This window comes from Maniola jurtina, chromosome 26 (genome assembly GCF_905333055.1).
Source record: "Maniola jurtina chromosome 26, ilManJurt1.1, whole genome shotgun sequence".
Lineage (NCBI taxonomy): Eukaryota > Metazoa > Arthropoda > Insecta > Lepidoptera > Nymphalidae > Maniola > Maniola jurtina.
The window spans coordinates 2,219,832-2,235,836 of NC_060054.1; the positions used below are offsets into that span (position 1 = coordinate 2,219,832).

The 16,005-nt window shown below is 39.9% G+C and overlaps 3 protein-coding genes across 3 annotated transcripts; all 3 read left to right on the forward strand.

Moving 5' to 3' along the window:
• Window positions 1-1,199: 1,199 nt before the first annotated feature.
• LOC123878282 (zinc finger protein 780A-like) lies at window positions 1,200-2,434 on the forward strand. The gene has a single exon (XM_045925429.1). It carries the CDS (start codon window positions 1,280-1,282, stop codon window positions 2,432-2,434), a length of 1,155 nt encoding a protein of 384 aa, XP_045781385.1. The 5' UTR covers window positions 1,200-1,279.
• Window positions 2,435-3,561: 1,127 nt separating this feature from the next.
• Window positions 3,562-8,821, forward strand: LOC123878283 (zinc finger protein 93-like). The gene is made up of 3 exons (XM_045925430.1): window positions 3,562-3,795; window positions 7,620-7,656; window positions 7,732-8,821. Exons 1-3 carry the CDS (start codon window positions 3,562-3,564, stop codon window positions 8,808-8,810), a joined length of 1,350 nt encoding a protein of 449 aa, XP_045781386.1. The 3' UTR covers window positions 8,811-8,821.
• Window positions 8,822-10,101: 1,280 nt separating this feature from the next.
• LOC123878284 (zinc finger protein 62-like) lies at window positions 10,102-14,156 on the forward strand. The gene is made up of 3 exons (XM_045925431.1): window positions 10,102-10,376; window positions 10,548-10,996; window positions 13,034-14,156. The coding sequence occupies exons 1-3, from the start codon at window positions 10,102-10,104 to the stop codon at window positions 14,071-14,073; spliced, it is 1,764 nt and encodes a 587-aa protein (XP_045781387.1). The 3' UTR covers window positions 14,074-14,156.
• Window positions 14,157-16,005: the final 1,849 nt, after the last annotated feature.

Consider the following 16,005-nt stretch of genomic DNA (forward strand, 5'->3'; position numbering starts at 1 on the left):
GGATATTAACAGGGCTCTCTCCGTCACTCGCTTCATACAATCGTAGTTCCAATTTCATTTGAATATTAAGCAACCAAAGTCCATGAAATTTTGCAGACATATTCTAGAAACTAATATCTGTGTCTGTGGTGTTTTAGATTTTTCTAAAAATATGTAGTTTTAAAATTACAGGGGCTCAAAGATTTGTATGTAAATTTTTAAGACCGCGTAACTTTGAAACCGAATATTTTAACAGAAATCTGGAAAACCACAGGCATTAGAATATGTCTGCAAAATTTCATGGACTTTGGTTGCTTAATATTCAAATGAAATTGGAACTACGTTTGTATGAAGCGAGTGACGGAGAGAGCCCTCTTAAACGTATTTTTATTTTATTAATGCCACTCATTTTAACTACCTCCTTTATAATTTTCATGCTCCATACCTTACATTCTTACCATAAAACTATTTATTAACCCCCGACCCAAAAAGAGGGGTGTGATAAGTTTGACGTGTGTATCTGTGTATCTGTCTGTGGAATCGTAGCTACTAAACGAATGAACCGATTTTAATTTAGTTTTTTTTTGTTTCAAAGGTGGCTTGATTGAGAGTGTTCTTAACTATAATCCAATAAAATCGGTTCTGCCGTTTGAAAGTTATCAGCTCTTTTCTAGTTACTGTAACCTTCACTTGGGGTGTTATAAATTTTTAATTTACACTTGTAAACTACCTTCTTTATAATTTTCATACTTTAAAAAAAAATAAAAGAATATTAGCCATGCTAATCATGACTAATACTCCCCTTTCCCTCCAATTAAGCGTAAAGCTTGTGCCAGGAGTGGGTACGACAATAGTACAACGGGTGGGGTTTGAACCGCCGACCTTTTAGAATTCAGTCCGCTCCTCAACCGTTGAGCTATCGAGGCTAAGAGTTATAATTTTATTACCATAAAACTATTTATTTTAATCTAAAAGCTCAGCCAATAAAAGTTTGTCTATACTAATATTATAAAGAGGAAACCTTTGTATTTTTGTATGTTTGTATTGAATAGGCTCAAAAACTACTGGATCGATTTCAAAATTTCTTTTACCATTACTTAGAGGGGTTCTTCCGAATCCGTATAGGCTATATTTTATCCCGGAAAATAGATAGGATTTTTCGTGGTAGGGTCCACCCGTGCGAAGCCGGGGCGGGTCGCTAGTTAAAAATAATATGAGAAGGCACTACATAGGTCAGTATCGTTTTAGTAGTTTCTGCACAGTTGCAGCGAGTGGATATCAGGAGTGAGGAGTTAAAGAGATGATTTTTTGGTTCACAGTGTTGCCGGGAACACAGCGACCGACGCCACGCACCAGCATATGGCAAATGACCATATACGAACGGCTCAACGCCGCCACTTTCCTAGAGCATACCACCGTCACGCCATTCTTTTATCAGCAGGCGAATTTCAAATGCTTTTACTGCTCACAAATCTTCCCAGAAGTCAACTCAGTCTTAAAGCATACAACATTACATTCAGTGCCCGATAGATCCACTTTACTGAAACAGTATTTGAGAAAAGGCAAACGGGTTATCAAAGTAGATATTTCCGCTCTGAAATGCAGGCTTTGCGATCAGAAGCATTCAGACCTTGATGATATCAGAAAACATTTAGCTGCAATACACAATCAAGAGTTTAATACTGCAGGGAATGGTCTAATGGCTTATAATCTGAGTATAACCAAAGGTCTTCTATCATGTCACAAGTGTGGGAAGACTTTCAACTCATTCTTCCTTCTCAACAGACATATGAATGTCCACTTCAGCGTCGTATGCGAAACATGTGGCCTTGGCTTCATATCTCACCAACGTTTGATCAACCATCGCATAGTCCACCAAAATGGGGTACACAAATGCGACAGGTGTCAAGAAGTTTTCCCAACGAAATTAAAACTTAGATATCATTTATTTAAAAAGCACGAAGAACCAAATTCGAAGAAAAGTAAACCGTTGAAATGCCCGCATTGCTTGGAAAGGTTTTCCGAGCACTACAGGAAGATGACGCATTTGAAAGAAGTGCATGGGATAACTTTTACATTTGACTGTCAAGTTTGTAAAACTATATACCCCACGCGAAGAGCTTTGACAGAGCACACAACGAAACAACATACTCAGACTATACAGTGTAAAGTATGTGGCAAATGTTTTGGGACGAAATCCTTGTTGAAGATGCATATGCGAGGGCATACAGGCGAGCGGAATTTCTATTGCACGGTATGCCACAAGGCTTACATGCATGAAAGGACGTTAAAGGAACATATGAGGGTACACGGCCCAGTCTGGAAGTTCACTTGTACGGAATGTGGGAACGGGTTTCACAACCGCAACGATTATAATAATCATGTCAAGCAGTGGCACCCTCAGTGGCAGTTTAGGACTATTGTAAAGAACTTTGGTACTGGAGTAATAAGTTAGGCCGCGTTGCCACTGTCGTGGTGACAGGTAGTCGAGTAGTTTAAAGCATCATGCCTTGTATATTTGAATGGAGGTCTTCGCATATGGACGGCAAGATTAGCTGTCATCCATGACTTTTGAAGAGCTTTGACAGAGCACACAACGAAACAACATACTCAGACTATACAGTGTAAAGTGTGTGGGAAATGTTTTGGAACGAAATCCTTGTTGAAGATGCATATGCGAGGGCATACAGGCGAACGGAATTTCTATTGCATGGTATGCCACAAGGCTTACATGCATGAAAGGACGTTAAAGGAACATATGAGGGTACACGGCACAGTCTGGAAGTTCACTTGTACGGAATGTGGGAACGGGTTTCACAACCGCAACGATTATAACAAGCATGTCAAACAGTGGCACCCTCAGTGGCAGTTTAGGACTATTGTAAAGAACTTTGGTACTGGAGTAGTAAGTTAGGCCGCGTTGCCACTGTCGTGGTGACAGGTAGTCGAGTAGTTTAAAGAATCATGGCTTGTATATTTGAATGGAGGTCTTCGCATATGGACGGCAAGATTAACTGTCATCCATGACTTTTGAAGAGCTTTGACAGAGCACACAACGAAACAGCATACTCAGACTATACAGTGTAGTGTGTGGGAAATGTTTTGGAACGAAATCCTTGTTGAAGATGCATATGCGAGGGCATACAGGCGAACGGAATTTCTATTGCATGGTATGCCACAAGGCTTACATGCATGAAAGGACGTTAAAGGAACATATGAGGGTACACGGCACAGTCTGGAAGTTCACTTGTACGGAATGTGGGAACGGGTTTCACAACCGCAACGATTATAACAAGCATGTCAAACAGTGGCACCCTCAGTGGCAGTTTAGGACTATTGTAAAGAACTTTGGTACTGGAGTAGTAAGTTAGGCCGCGTTGCCACTGTCGTGGTGACAGGTAGTCGAGTAGTTTAAAGAATCATGGCTTGTATATTTGAATGGAGGTCTTCGCATATGGACGGCAAGATTAACTGTCATCCATGACTTTTGAAGAGCTTTGACAGAGCACACAACGAAACAGCATACTCAGACTATACAGTGTAGTGTGTGGGAAATGTTTTGGAACGAAATCCTTGTTGAAGATGCATATGCGAGGGCATACAGGCGAACGGAATTTCTATTGCTCGGTATGCCACAAGGCGTACATGCATGAAAGGACGTTAAAGGAACATATGAGGGTACACGGCCCAGTCTGGAAGTTCACTTGTACGGAATGTGGGAACGGGTTTCACAACCGCAACGATTATAACAAGCATGTCAAACAGTGGCACCCTCAGTGGCAGTTTAGGACTATTGTAAAGAACTTTGGTACTGGGGTAATAAGTTAGGTCACCTCTCCACTCTGTCGTAATGACAGGTAGTCAAGTAGTTTAAAGCATCATGGCTTGTATATTTGAATGGAGGTCTTCGCATATGGACGGCAAGATTAGCTGTCATCCATGACTTTTGAAGAGCTTTGACAGAGCACACAACGAAACAACATACTCAGACTATACAGTGTAAAGTGTGTGGGAAATGTTTTGGAACGAAATCCTTGTTGAAGATGCATATGCGAGGGCATACAGGCGAACGGAATTTCTATTGCATGGTATGCCACAAGGCTTACATGCATGAAAGGACGTTAAAGGAACATATGAGGGTACACGGCACAGTCTGGAAGTTCACTTGTACGGAATGTGGGAACGGGTTTCACAACCGCAACGATTATAACAAGCATGTCAAACAGTGGCACCCTCAGTGGCAGTTTAGGACTATTGTAAAGAACTTTGGTACTGGAGTAGTAAGTTAGGCCGCGTTGCCACTGTCGTGGTGACAGGTAGTCGAGTAGTTTAAAGAATCATGGCTTGTATATTTGAATGGAGGTCTTCGCATATGGACGGCAAGATTAACTGTCATCCATGACTTTTGAAGAGCTTTGACAGAGCACACAACGAAACAGCATACTCAGACTATACAGTGTAGTGTGTGGGAAATGTTTTGGAACGAAATCCTTGTTGAAGATGCATATGCGAGGGCATACAGGCGAACGGAATTTCTATTGCTCGGTATGCCACAAGGCTTACATGCATGAAAGGACGTTAAAGGAACATATGAGGGTACACGGCCCAGTCTGGAAGTTCACTTGTACGGAATGTGGGAACGGGTTTCACAATCGTAACGATTATAACAAGCATGTGAAACAGTGGCACCCTCAGTGGCAGTTTAGGACTATTGTAAAGAACTTTGGTACTGGTGTAATAAGTTAGGCCGCGTTGCCACTGTCGTGGTGACAGGTAGTCGAGTAGTTTAAAGCATCATGCCTTGTATATTTGAATGGAGGTCTTCGCATATGGACGGCAAGATTAACTGTCATCCATGACTTTTGAAGAGCTTTGACAGAGCACACAACGAAACAGCATACTCAGACTATTCAGTGTAAAGTGTGTGGGAAATGTTTTGGGACGAAATCCTTGTTGAAGATGCACATGCGAGGGCATACAGGCGAACGGAATTTCTATTGCTCGGTATGCCACAAGGCGTACATGCATGAAAGGACGTTAAAGGAACATATGAGGGTACACGGCCCAGTCTGGAAGTTCACTTGTACGGAATGTGGGAACGGGTTTCACAATCGTAACGATTATAACAAGCATGTGAAACAGTGGCACCCTCAGTGGCAGTTTAGGACTATTGTAAAGAACTTTGGTACTGGTGTAATAAGTTAGGCCGCGTTGCCACTGTCGTGGTGACAGGTAGTCGAGTAGTTTAAAGCATCATGCCTTGTATATTTGAATGGAGGTCTTCGCATATGGACGGCAAGATTAACTGTCATCCATGACTTTTGAAGAGCTTTGACAGAGCACACAACGAAACAGCATACTCAGACTATTCAGTGTAAAGTGTGTGGGAAATGTTTTGGGACGAAATCCTTGTTGAAGATGCACATGCGAGGGCATACAGGCGAACGGAATTTCTATTGCTCGGTATGCCACAAGGCGTACATGCATGAAAGGACGTTAAAGGAACATATGAGGGTACACGGCCCAGTCTGGAAGTTCACTTGTACGGAATGTGGGAACGGGTTTCACAATCGTAACGATTATAACAAGCATGTGAAGCAGTGGCACCCTCAGTGGCAGTTTAGGACTATTGTAAAGAACTTTGGTACTGGAGTAATAAGTTAGGCCGCGTTGCCACTGTCGTGGTGACAGGTAGTCGAGTAGTTTAAAGAATCATGGCTTGTATATTTGAATGGAGGTCTTCGCATATGGACGGCAAGATTAACTGTCGCCCGAGACTTTCTATGAAGTTACGGCGGATTGTCTAGACCGTGTCACGACAATCGTAAAACGATGAAACAACGTCACAACTAATCGTAATGGCAAATCCAATGGGAACATTTAGATACGACTAGCTGACGCCCGAGACTTCGTCCGCGTGGATGTAGGTTTTTGACGTGACAACGTCTTATAATTCGATAGAGCCGGCTGCACGCACGGAAAAACATGACTCATGCGGCGTTACCTCGCTCTGAGGCGTCCCATGTAAGGCTTGAAGTGCAAGCGAGAGCGCGGAACGAGCGACAAAGAAGCACAATCGGCCTTTGTTGTCACGTTCAACTATCGTCAGTAAACCGACTTTACAGACAACCAATTTTTTAAATCCCGTGGGATCTCTTTGATTTTCCGGGATAAAAAGTAGCCTATGTGCTAATCCAGGAGGAGGAAGGAGTAACAAACATACACACACACACACACACACGCACACACACACACACACACACGCACACACACACACACACACACACAAACTTTCGCCTTTATAATATTAGTATGAAGTGTGATAGTCGTTCAATGATATAATTCATCGTTAGCGTTACAACATAGTGGGAACGCAGCCTTAGATTTAGTCGATGTAGTTAGTGCAACAGCTCAGTTTATAGTGTAGGATTATATAAAGTACTAGCTGATGCTCGCGACTTCGTTCGCGTGGATGTCGGTTTTTTAAAATCCCCGTGGGAACTCTTTGATTTTCCGGGATAAAAAGTAGCCTATGTGCTAATCCAGGGTATAATCTATCTCCATTCTAAGTTTCAGCCCAATCCGTCCAGTAGTTTTTGCGTGAAGGAGTAACAAACATACACACACACACACACATACAAACTTTCTCCTTTATATAATATTAGTGTGATTAGTGTGATGTGATAGTGTGATACACATCATTAATTTTAGTGAAAAACTGTGATAAGGGCCCTTTTCTGCTGTGAATTTGTGCCAGTCTGCTTTGAATTCATGTAATAATGTGGTGATTTGAAAAAGTTGTCTATGAATGAAAGATTTTTCCTAGTAATAAACGTGTGAATTCTTTGTCGAAACTTTATTTTAAAACTTTCTAACTTCGCGACCCGTTGGTTATGTCCGTTATTCTGGTTCTTTTACGGATCTCCTCATTTCAAAAACAAAAACTCCAAGCATAAAGGTGCCCACGCACTGGAACTGAACTGCAGCTGAACTGCGCGTCGCATCAGCGCCCCGCACGATATTCTCTCCAGCCGCGACGCGCGTACCGCGTAGCGCGTCACTACCGCGCGTCGCGGCTGGAGAGAATATCGTGCAGCGCGCTGACGCGACGCGCAGTTCAGCTGCAGTTCAGTTCCCGTGCGTGGGCACCTTAACTCCCACTAAGTATCACCCGCTGAGTGACATACATGTACCTATAGCATGTTTTCTGAGTGATTGCATGTTTTCTGCATTGCGTTTTTCATCAGACTTTTCAGTGGTGTTACAAATTTCCATATGTGTATAATACATTACATACTAGAGGATGCCCGCGACTTCGTCCGCGTGGATTTAGGTTTTTAAAGATCCCGTGGGAATTGTTTGATTTTCCGGGATAAAAAGTTGCCTATATCAATTACAGGGACGCAAGCTACCTCGGTACCAAATTTCATACAAATCGGTTAAGCGGATGGGTTTTTGGGAATCCCGTGGGAACTCTTTGATTTTCCGGGATTAAAAATAGCCTATGTCCGTCCCCGGGATATAAGCTAACCCTGTACCTTTCGTCCGAATCGGTGGAACTGTTGGGCCGTGAAAAGGTAGCAGGCAGACAGACAGACACATTCGCATTTATAATATTAGTATGGATCTAGAACTATTAGTGCTTCTGTGTAACGCTAAATGGTGTTAGTAACTTAGGTAAGCGCATTACTACCTGTAGAATTTTCTTAGCTGTTTTGTTAAGACCATCTGAATTTAATCTTTCTTCCACAGACCCTAGACCGACCAGCATATGGCAACTGACAGTAGCCGAGAGAAATAATGCAACCACATTCATACAATGTACAACCGTCACACCATTTGTATTTATGGGCTGGAGTTTCAAATGCTTCTACTGCGCACAATATTTCTCTGAAATACCTTGTTTATTAGACCATACTTCGAACCACGAGATTCTCGAAAGAGATCTGATCTTAGAAAAATACGTTTCAAGAGGAAAACGAACTTTACAAGTGGACATATCGAAGCTGAAATGTCGGTTATGTGATCTACCTCACCCAAATCTTGAAGCCATACGTGCCCATTTGATAAATATACATGATAAACAGTTCTGGCAAGCCAGTAACGGTATGACAGAATACAATATGGCGTCTAATAATGGATACTTTTGTTGTCATGTTTGCAGTAAAGAATTCCCATCGTTTTCACACTTAAATAGCCACATGAACTCCCATGTTGGTAAAGTTGTTTGTGAAACCTGTGGTGCTGCATTTCTTAACCAACATATGTTGATCAAGCATCGAGAAAAGCACTTGCTAATGAAATTCAGTTGCAAGCAGTGCGATAAGATATTCCTGAAGAAGAGTCAATTGAAGTATCATTCTGAAATTGTACACAGAGGGAAAGGAAGGGTCAAAATGAAGAAATGCAATCTATGCCCTCAAGAATTTAAGGAGCATTACGGCAAATTGGTTCACATGAAGCTAGTACATGGGATAACAAGGACGTTTCAATGTCATATATGCAAAACCACTTTCAATTCGAGAAGAACGCTAACAGAACATACAACTAGATATCACACTGAGAAGTTCAAATGCGAATTGTGCTCTAAATGCTTCAGCATAGAGTCGAAATTGAAACAGCACATGCGAGGGCATACAGGGGAAAGGAAGTTTGTGTGTGAAATATGCAAGAATGCATATATGCATAGCATGACTTTGCGGAAGCATATGAGAACTCATGAGGCAGTTTTTAAGTTCAGCTGCTCTGAGTGCCCAACAGACTTGGACAGTAAAGACGATTATAAGAGACATCTAAACCAATGGCATGCTTTTGATGAAGCTGACGATTGAAAGAATGAACCGAAACAGCATGTTGAAGTCTTGTTGAAGTTACCTATCTATTTCGTTAAGTATGAAACGTCTGGTTATAATAATTTTCAACTTATTTCATTTATTCCCATTTAGTGGAGTCAATAAAGCAATAAAATAGCCATTCTTAGGAAGTCCTCAGAATCAGCTCCGATTTTGATGTTTTTTTTTTAAATTTAGTTTTATAAATATTATTTATACTTAATCAGAAACGTTTTGAAGCGGGGAAATAATTTTTAATATTTTTTAATCCATATGTATGATATTTATACATGAAGTCCAGTAAAATGTTACCTTCTCTTTTGAGAGGTTGTAGAGGAGGTCAAATGCTATCAAATGACCCTTAAGGGCGCGCTTACATTTAAACCAAAAAATGTAAGTTTTCGAGCTCCAAATTAACCATCATAGGAAAGACTTCCACATAATTGAATACATGTTCAAAATAAATCAATCTTTTGTATTGACAGTTAATGTAACACTTTTCAAAAACTATTTTATTTTGCGCTTGAAATCATAAAATTTTTGATTTTTGTGAGAGCGCGGCCTAAAGCACCTATGGGCAAAAAGGGCCCGTTTTTGAGTTATTGATCGTTTTCAGAAAAATACGTATTTGTTCCTTTAAAAATTTAAAAAAAAAAGTAAGATATAGTGCCAACTTTTTATTACGTTTCTAAGTGGTAGACATCTTAGTTAATAATTGTGAGTACTAAAATAAAAATAATCCTTACAGGTTCTCCACTTAGGGCTCCGAAACTGTACCAGAGTCATAATTTCTATTTGGTTACTTTGCCAAAAATTCTATGTTTTTCCAAAAAAATACCGAAATTTTTAGTCTGCAGATTATCTCTAAAGAATCTACATATTAAAGCTAGCTATAGAAACGATAAAATAATAGCACAAGGGAGAAGTTTCTCAACCCTGAAATTTTCAAAAAATCGTACCTATTTATCGATCGACCGTGGCGATCTTCATGTTCATCAAACTTGACCAGACTAGGTACATTTAATTAGTGAACTGTTACCTCCCTCTAAGTTTAAACTGCCTCTAAACAAAGAAAAAACTATTTTATTGAAAAGTTAAGTGTAATTCTTTATGTAATGTATGTATATTTCGTAATAATGTAATTCTTATGGATCGTATTATTAATTAATCTAATCGATAAATCCAATAAAAATTATTAGTAAATTAAATTACCATCCCTTTATGTGTGTTAATTAAGAATAATTCTATTTCAGTGTCATCTAGAGAACTCCAAACGAGTAGTAAATGGTCCATGACATTGGCGGAAAGGAAAAACGCTGCTTATCTCCTAGAATACACAACTGTCACCCCGTTCACCTACCTTCTCTACCCGAGCTCTTTCAAATGTCTTTTCTGCGAGGATAAGTTCATGGAACTCCAAACGGTTTTGGAACATTCCAGAAAGCATGAAGTTCCAGAACATGACCAGATTTTGAAGGACATCTTGAAGAAAGGCAAGAAGAGAATTAAAGTTGACATCTCGAGTTTGGAATGTAGGATATGCAAGGAATCTTTAGTTTCTTTGGCGTACGCTCAGACACATCTAATCAATGTTCACGATAAAATTTTTACTAAAGCAAGCAATGGCATGGTTGAGTTTAAATTGACAACAACAAATGGACTCCTCGCATGCCATCTTTGTTCTCAAAGCTTTCAAAGCTTTTTCCTTCTAAATAAACATATTAGCGTTCATTATAGCAACGCGGTATGCGACTCGTGTGGCAAAGGGTTTCTGTCTTACCAACGTCTTATAACACATATGGAGAGTCACAAAAACGGGACATATCCGTGCGAGAAATGTAAGAAAACCTTCCCAAGCGTCTCCAAACTGAAGTATCACAATGATAAAACCCATAGCAAAGTGGGCAAAGCAAAGTTGGCCAAATGTCACAAATGTCTGGAACGATTCGAGCACCATTACGAGAAAATCAACCATTTGAAAGAAATCCACGGGGTTTCCTTTACATATGCATGCGAAACTTGCAATTTGATGTTCAAAACGCGGCATTCCTTGAGCATGCATGTTATTAAGTATCACACGCAGAATATAATCTGTGAAATATGCAGGAAAACGTTTTCTGAGCGCTGCCATTTAAGGAAGCATATGGCGATACACACTCTAGAACGGAATTACGTGTGCCCGATCTGTAAGAAGAGTTATAGATACGAAAAGACATTGAAACAGCACTTGAAAGGTCATAATCCAGATTGGAAGTTCACCTGTGGTGTATGCTGGATTGGATTTTCGAATAGGATTGAGTATAAGATGCATAGAGCGACTCATAAGTAGCGTTTGTTCGTTTGAATTATCATGTAATTGCTTGGAAACCGTCAATGATAATAATTTTGTTGTCATACCTACAGAGTTATAGACTTTTATGATACGCGACAGGTTAAGATGGCAATCAGGAGCAGTATCATACGCAGAATATAATTTGTGAAATATGTTGGAAAACGTTTTCTGAGCGCTGCCATTTAAGGAAGCATATGGCGATACACACTCTAGAACGGAATTACGTGTGCCCGATCTGTAAGAAGAGTTATAGATACGAAAAGACTTTGAAACAGCACTTGAAAGGTCATAATCCAGATTGGAAGTTCACCTGTGGTGTATGCTGGATTGGATTTTCGAATAGGATTGAGTATAAGATGCATAGAGCGACTCATTTGTAGCATTTGTTCGTTTGAATTAACATTTGATGGCTTGGAAGCCGTCAATAATGATAATTTTGGTGTCATATGGAGCTATAGACCTATAGGTCGCTATACGCGACAGATCGAGATGGCAATCGGAGTGAGGACGTCCCGCACACCCTCTGCGCTAACCTGGTGAGCGATAGCACCGGACGACGTGCGGGTGTGCGGGACACTCCACCACTTAATCCCCCGATTGCCATCTCGGCCTGTCGCGTACTACACCTACTACAGTCTATGATAACATTCTATAGTCTATGATTAAATTATAATAATGCGTACAAAATAAGTTCTCACGCGCCATTTTAACTTTGTGTCAACTGAAATGTCTAAAGTACGTTTTTTTTTTCGGATTGAGTATGCTGTGTAGGCCCTCCTGGCCACTACAGCGTCACCGGGGTCATAATTGTACGATTTTAGTCCATAATTTATACAGTCCGACAAGGCTCTTTTGGCACTTGAGAGAAGTCGCAGTTGTCGCTTTGTGCCTACACAGTGGACTATCAACAAGTGCACTTCTCAAGATGGCGGTTTTAGTTCCGATTTTGGCCACGCGCCAAAAGAGCCTTGTCGGACTATAGGTGAAACTTTTGACATCACAGTTGACACAAAGTTAAAATAGCGCGTGAGAACTCATTTTGTACGGACTATACCTGTACTATTATGTATTCTGAAACTAAACCTAGAATTTATATATACATACTTACTCGTAGTTGAATTATTTTTTTGTACGAAATAAATTGTTACCTAATTTTAATAGTGTTTTATTCTTTATATAAAGTAATAGGTATCGATTATCGGGATATTATTAAGTATCTGGTTTTTAAACGACTGCCAAATCTGTCTATCTGCCTGTCTGTCTGTCCGTCCGTCCGTCCGTCCGTCGTGTCTGTCAAGAAAACCTATAGGGTACTTCCAGTTGACCTAGAATCATGAAATTTGGCAGGTAGGTGGGTATTATAGAAGAAGTAAAGGAATGTCTGAAATCCGTGAATTTGTGGTTACATCATTAAATCATTCAATCATTATTGTAAATATTATTGTAAATTGAACAATTGAAAAGAGCAACCGCCGAGTTTCTTGCTGGTTCTTCTCGGTAGGAACGGCATTCCGAACCAGTGGTAAATTATTTGACGATTCAAAAGCACTTGTAAAAGTTTATTTGAATAAAAATCTATTCTATTCTATTCTAAAAAAAAAATTAAAATGTGTTTCAATTTTCAAATTAAGATAACTGTACCAGTGGGGTATCACATGAAAAGGCTTTACCTGTACATTCTAAAACAGATTTTTGTTTATTTTTATACATGTATAATAGTTTTGATTTATCGTGTAAAATGTCGGAAAAAAACACCCGAGTACGGAACACTCGGAGCGCGAGTCTGACTCGCACTTGGTCGGTTTTTTCGACCTATGTGCCCTGCCCTTTGCCACTTTAAATTCGTCACCCGCTTAGCTATGTCGGTGTATCTATATTCACGGTTAATTAGTATCAGATCAAGTCTTGAGGGTAATATTTCATCTTCTAGGTAAAACTGAAAAGGACTGGTCGAAGATAGCAGAGCGGCGGGGACCCGGGCCAATTCTACGCGAGAACTCCTTGAAACTCATCGAAAACTCCACAATGTTCGTTTTCCAGTACAACAAGAGTTGGTACAGCTGCTACTGCTGCAAGGAGACCTTCCCAGACATGATCCAACTACGAGACCACACCGAAAACGCACATAACCTACAGGACATCGAAAAGAGAATCATAAGCCAGCAGAATAAATTGCTAAAAGTGGAGATATCATTTCTGAAATGCAAGATTTGCGACCAAAATCTAACCACCCTTCCAGAATTCAGGCAACATCTCCAGGATACGCACACCATGGAATTCGGACACGGGCAAGATTTGCTCATGCCGTACAAACTGCAAACCGAAGGCTTGAAATGCCAGATTTGTACCGAAAGCTTTTACAATTTCAGACTCTTGAACATGCATATGAACAAACTACACTTTCAGAATCATATTTGCGACGTTTGCGGCGCAAGTTTCGCTAACTTAGTGTTCTTAAACTTACATAAAACCCGTTCACATAGGAAAATTCGTTGCGAGGTCTGTAATTTGAGTTTTGTCAGTCGTTCGGACAAGAAGGACCACGATATGAACGAACATAATGTACAATTTGTGAGAAGGCAAAGATTCCCTTGCCCGTACTGTAACGAAAGATTCTTCCAAGAGAATTTCAAGATGGTACATCTGGTGGAGAAACATGGGATGGTTAAGCCTGAACACAAGTGTTCTCTATGCGCCAAAGTGTTTATAACTAAAGCATTATTAAACAATCATGTTAAGAATGTTCATAAGAAAGAGAGGAAGCATGAATGCGATGTCTGCCAGAATGTGTTTTACACTAGATCTGATTTGCTGAGGCACAGGGTAACGCATACGGGCGAAAAAAAGTTTTCCTGTGCCCTCTGCAATTGCCCGTTTGCTACGAAGGATTCCTTGAGGCGACATATGAAAAGAAATGCATGCCGGTCATAGAATAAGTGGTTGTCCTGATTGTTAGGGTTCCTCTCGGACCCTACGGAACTCTTATAGAATCACGTTGTCTGTCTGTCTGTCAAGAAAACTTATAGGATACTTCCCGTTGACCTAGAATCATAAAATTTGGGAGGTAGCTAGGTCTTATAGCATAAGTAAAGGAAATAATCCGAAAACTGTGAATTTGTAGTTACATTACAAAAAAAAATTAAAATGTGTTCATGAACAAATTAGTATTTTGAATTTTCAAAGTAATATGATTATACCAAGTGGGGTCTAAAACAGTTTTTTTTTTAATGTATAATAAATAGTTTTTGAGTTATCGTGCAAAATGTTGGAAAAAATAACCGAGTTCGGAACCCTCAGCGCGCGAATCTGACTCGCACTTGGCCAGTTTTTTAAAATTACTCATGACCGACCAATAAAAATGGGTTAATAAAAGTGAATTGTTCATTCTTGTTGTTTTTTTAATTCCTTTAGTAAGTATCTAGGTAAGTAGATGATGCTCCTAATTTCCCGTGGTATTAGATTTTATTAAAGTCCCGTGGGAAGTCTTAGGTTTTTCGGGATAAAAAATAGCTTATATCGGTCTCCAAGATGCAAGCTATCTGTGTACCAACAGAATTCGGTCAAAATCGATTAAATGGATGAATCTTTTAAAATCCCTCGAAGTTTCATTTTCCGGTATACAAAGTAATTGTATGTAGATTTTCCTGGGATGTAAGCTCTTTGGTAAGTATGTCTTGTCAAAATTTAAGTACTAGAATAATCAGATATTACTGAATATTTTTTCCATTGAACCGTTGACTCGGATCACAATTAACAACGATTCTAAAGTTACCCGTTACCACCGTCATCATCATTGTTTGCTGCTTGCGCTGCTGTGTGGATGTGTTACCAAGGTGGTACCCTGTGGTACCCTTACCAAGCAATAATGTATGGTATGAATTGTGCTGTGTGGCACAACAAAAAGCCACTAAAATAAACAACAACAACAACTATAATCCTACTCTATGGGCAGCAGTAGCACAATAGAGCACAATCTACAAGTCCGACAAGGCTCTCTTGACGCGTGGTCAAAATTGGAACTAACATCGCCATCTTGTGAAGTGTCACGCTGCCCCTGCCCCAGCTGCTCCCTTGTATGTGGTGTTGCTAAGGTAAAAAAAAACAGGTATAGTCTATGCTCAAGTGCAAGCAGAGACATGCCTATCTAAACAAGATTGTGCACTGAGACACCAAAAACGAGCCTATTGAGATAGCGCTAAATTGGAGTGTGTCCCTTTCTATTAGGGTGACAACACGATTTGATAATGTAAGACATTTGATGGATTATATGAGAATAGGAGAGGATGAATCATCATGATAACCCATCGCCGCTCACTACTGAGCACGGGTCTCTTCTCAGAATGATAAAGGTTTAGGCCATAGTCTGCCGCGCTGTAGTTATAAAAGTAGAGAAATTCAATTTTTTTTTGTTAAATTTCTGCGAAAAAGTACCAGTCATGTTAAGTATGGGTACCTATAATATAGGTAAGTAAAATTATTTTGTATAATCTGGTGCATGTGTTTAGGTCCTAAACAGTTTTAGGAAGTTCGTAAGCAAGGCATACTTTTGGGAAAATTGATGGAACAGCGTTTCTTTTAAAAAAAAAATCAGTGCACACGAAGCCGTAGCAAAATCTTCCGCTTTAAAATTCATTCCGCAAACTGCCGAATATTTGGTGATATTTCCTAGAACGACAGCGATCCATTTTTGCCTTAAGTCTTCATTTTTGGGAAATCTATCGATAAACAGAAAAAAACACTTCCATTAAACAATCAAATTATGGTTACCTTACTACTTCTGTATAGTATAGTACAGAATGTTCGCCATATTGTTTTGCTTGACACCCAGTGTTGTCATCCTATTAATTTAAAAAAATATTAATA

What these genes read in the sequence shown, in the direction of transcription:
- LOC123878282 (XM_045925429.1), top strand. Translation starts at nt 1,280, where the DNA reads ATGATTTTTTGGTTCACAGTGTTGCCGGGAACACAGCGACCGACGCCA.
- LOC123878283 (XM_045925430.1), top strand. Translation starts at nt 3,562, where the DNA reads ATGCATATGCGAGGGCATACAGGCGAACGGAATTTCTATTGCTCGGTA. An exon ending in TAAAGAACTTTGGTACTGGG is followed by an intron (nt 3,796 to 7,619) that starts GTAATAAGTTAG and finishes TAGAACTATTAG; the next exon opens with TGCTTCTGTGTAACGCTAAA. An exon ending in AAATGGTGTTAGTAACTTAG is followed by an intron (nt 7,657 to 7,731) that starts GTAAGCGCATTA and finishes TTTCTTCCACAG; the next exon opens with ACCCTAGACCGACCAGCATA.
- LOC123878284 (XM_045925431.1), top strand. Translation starts at nt 10,102, where the DNA reads ATGACATTGGCGGAAAGGAAAAACGCTGCTTATCTCCTAGAATACACA. An exon ending in GAATCTTTAGTTTCTTTGGC is followed by an intron (nt 10,377 to 10,547) that starts GTACGCTCAGAC and finishes CGTTCATTATAG; the next exon opens with CAACGCGGTATGCGACTCGT. An exon ending in GAATTACGTGTGCCCGATCT is followed by an intron (nt 10,997 to 13,033) that starts GTAAGAAGAGTT and finishes ACGGTTAATTAG; the next exon opens with TATCAGATCAAGTCTTGAGG.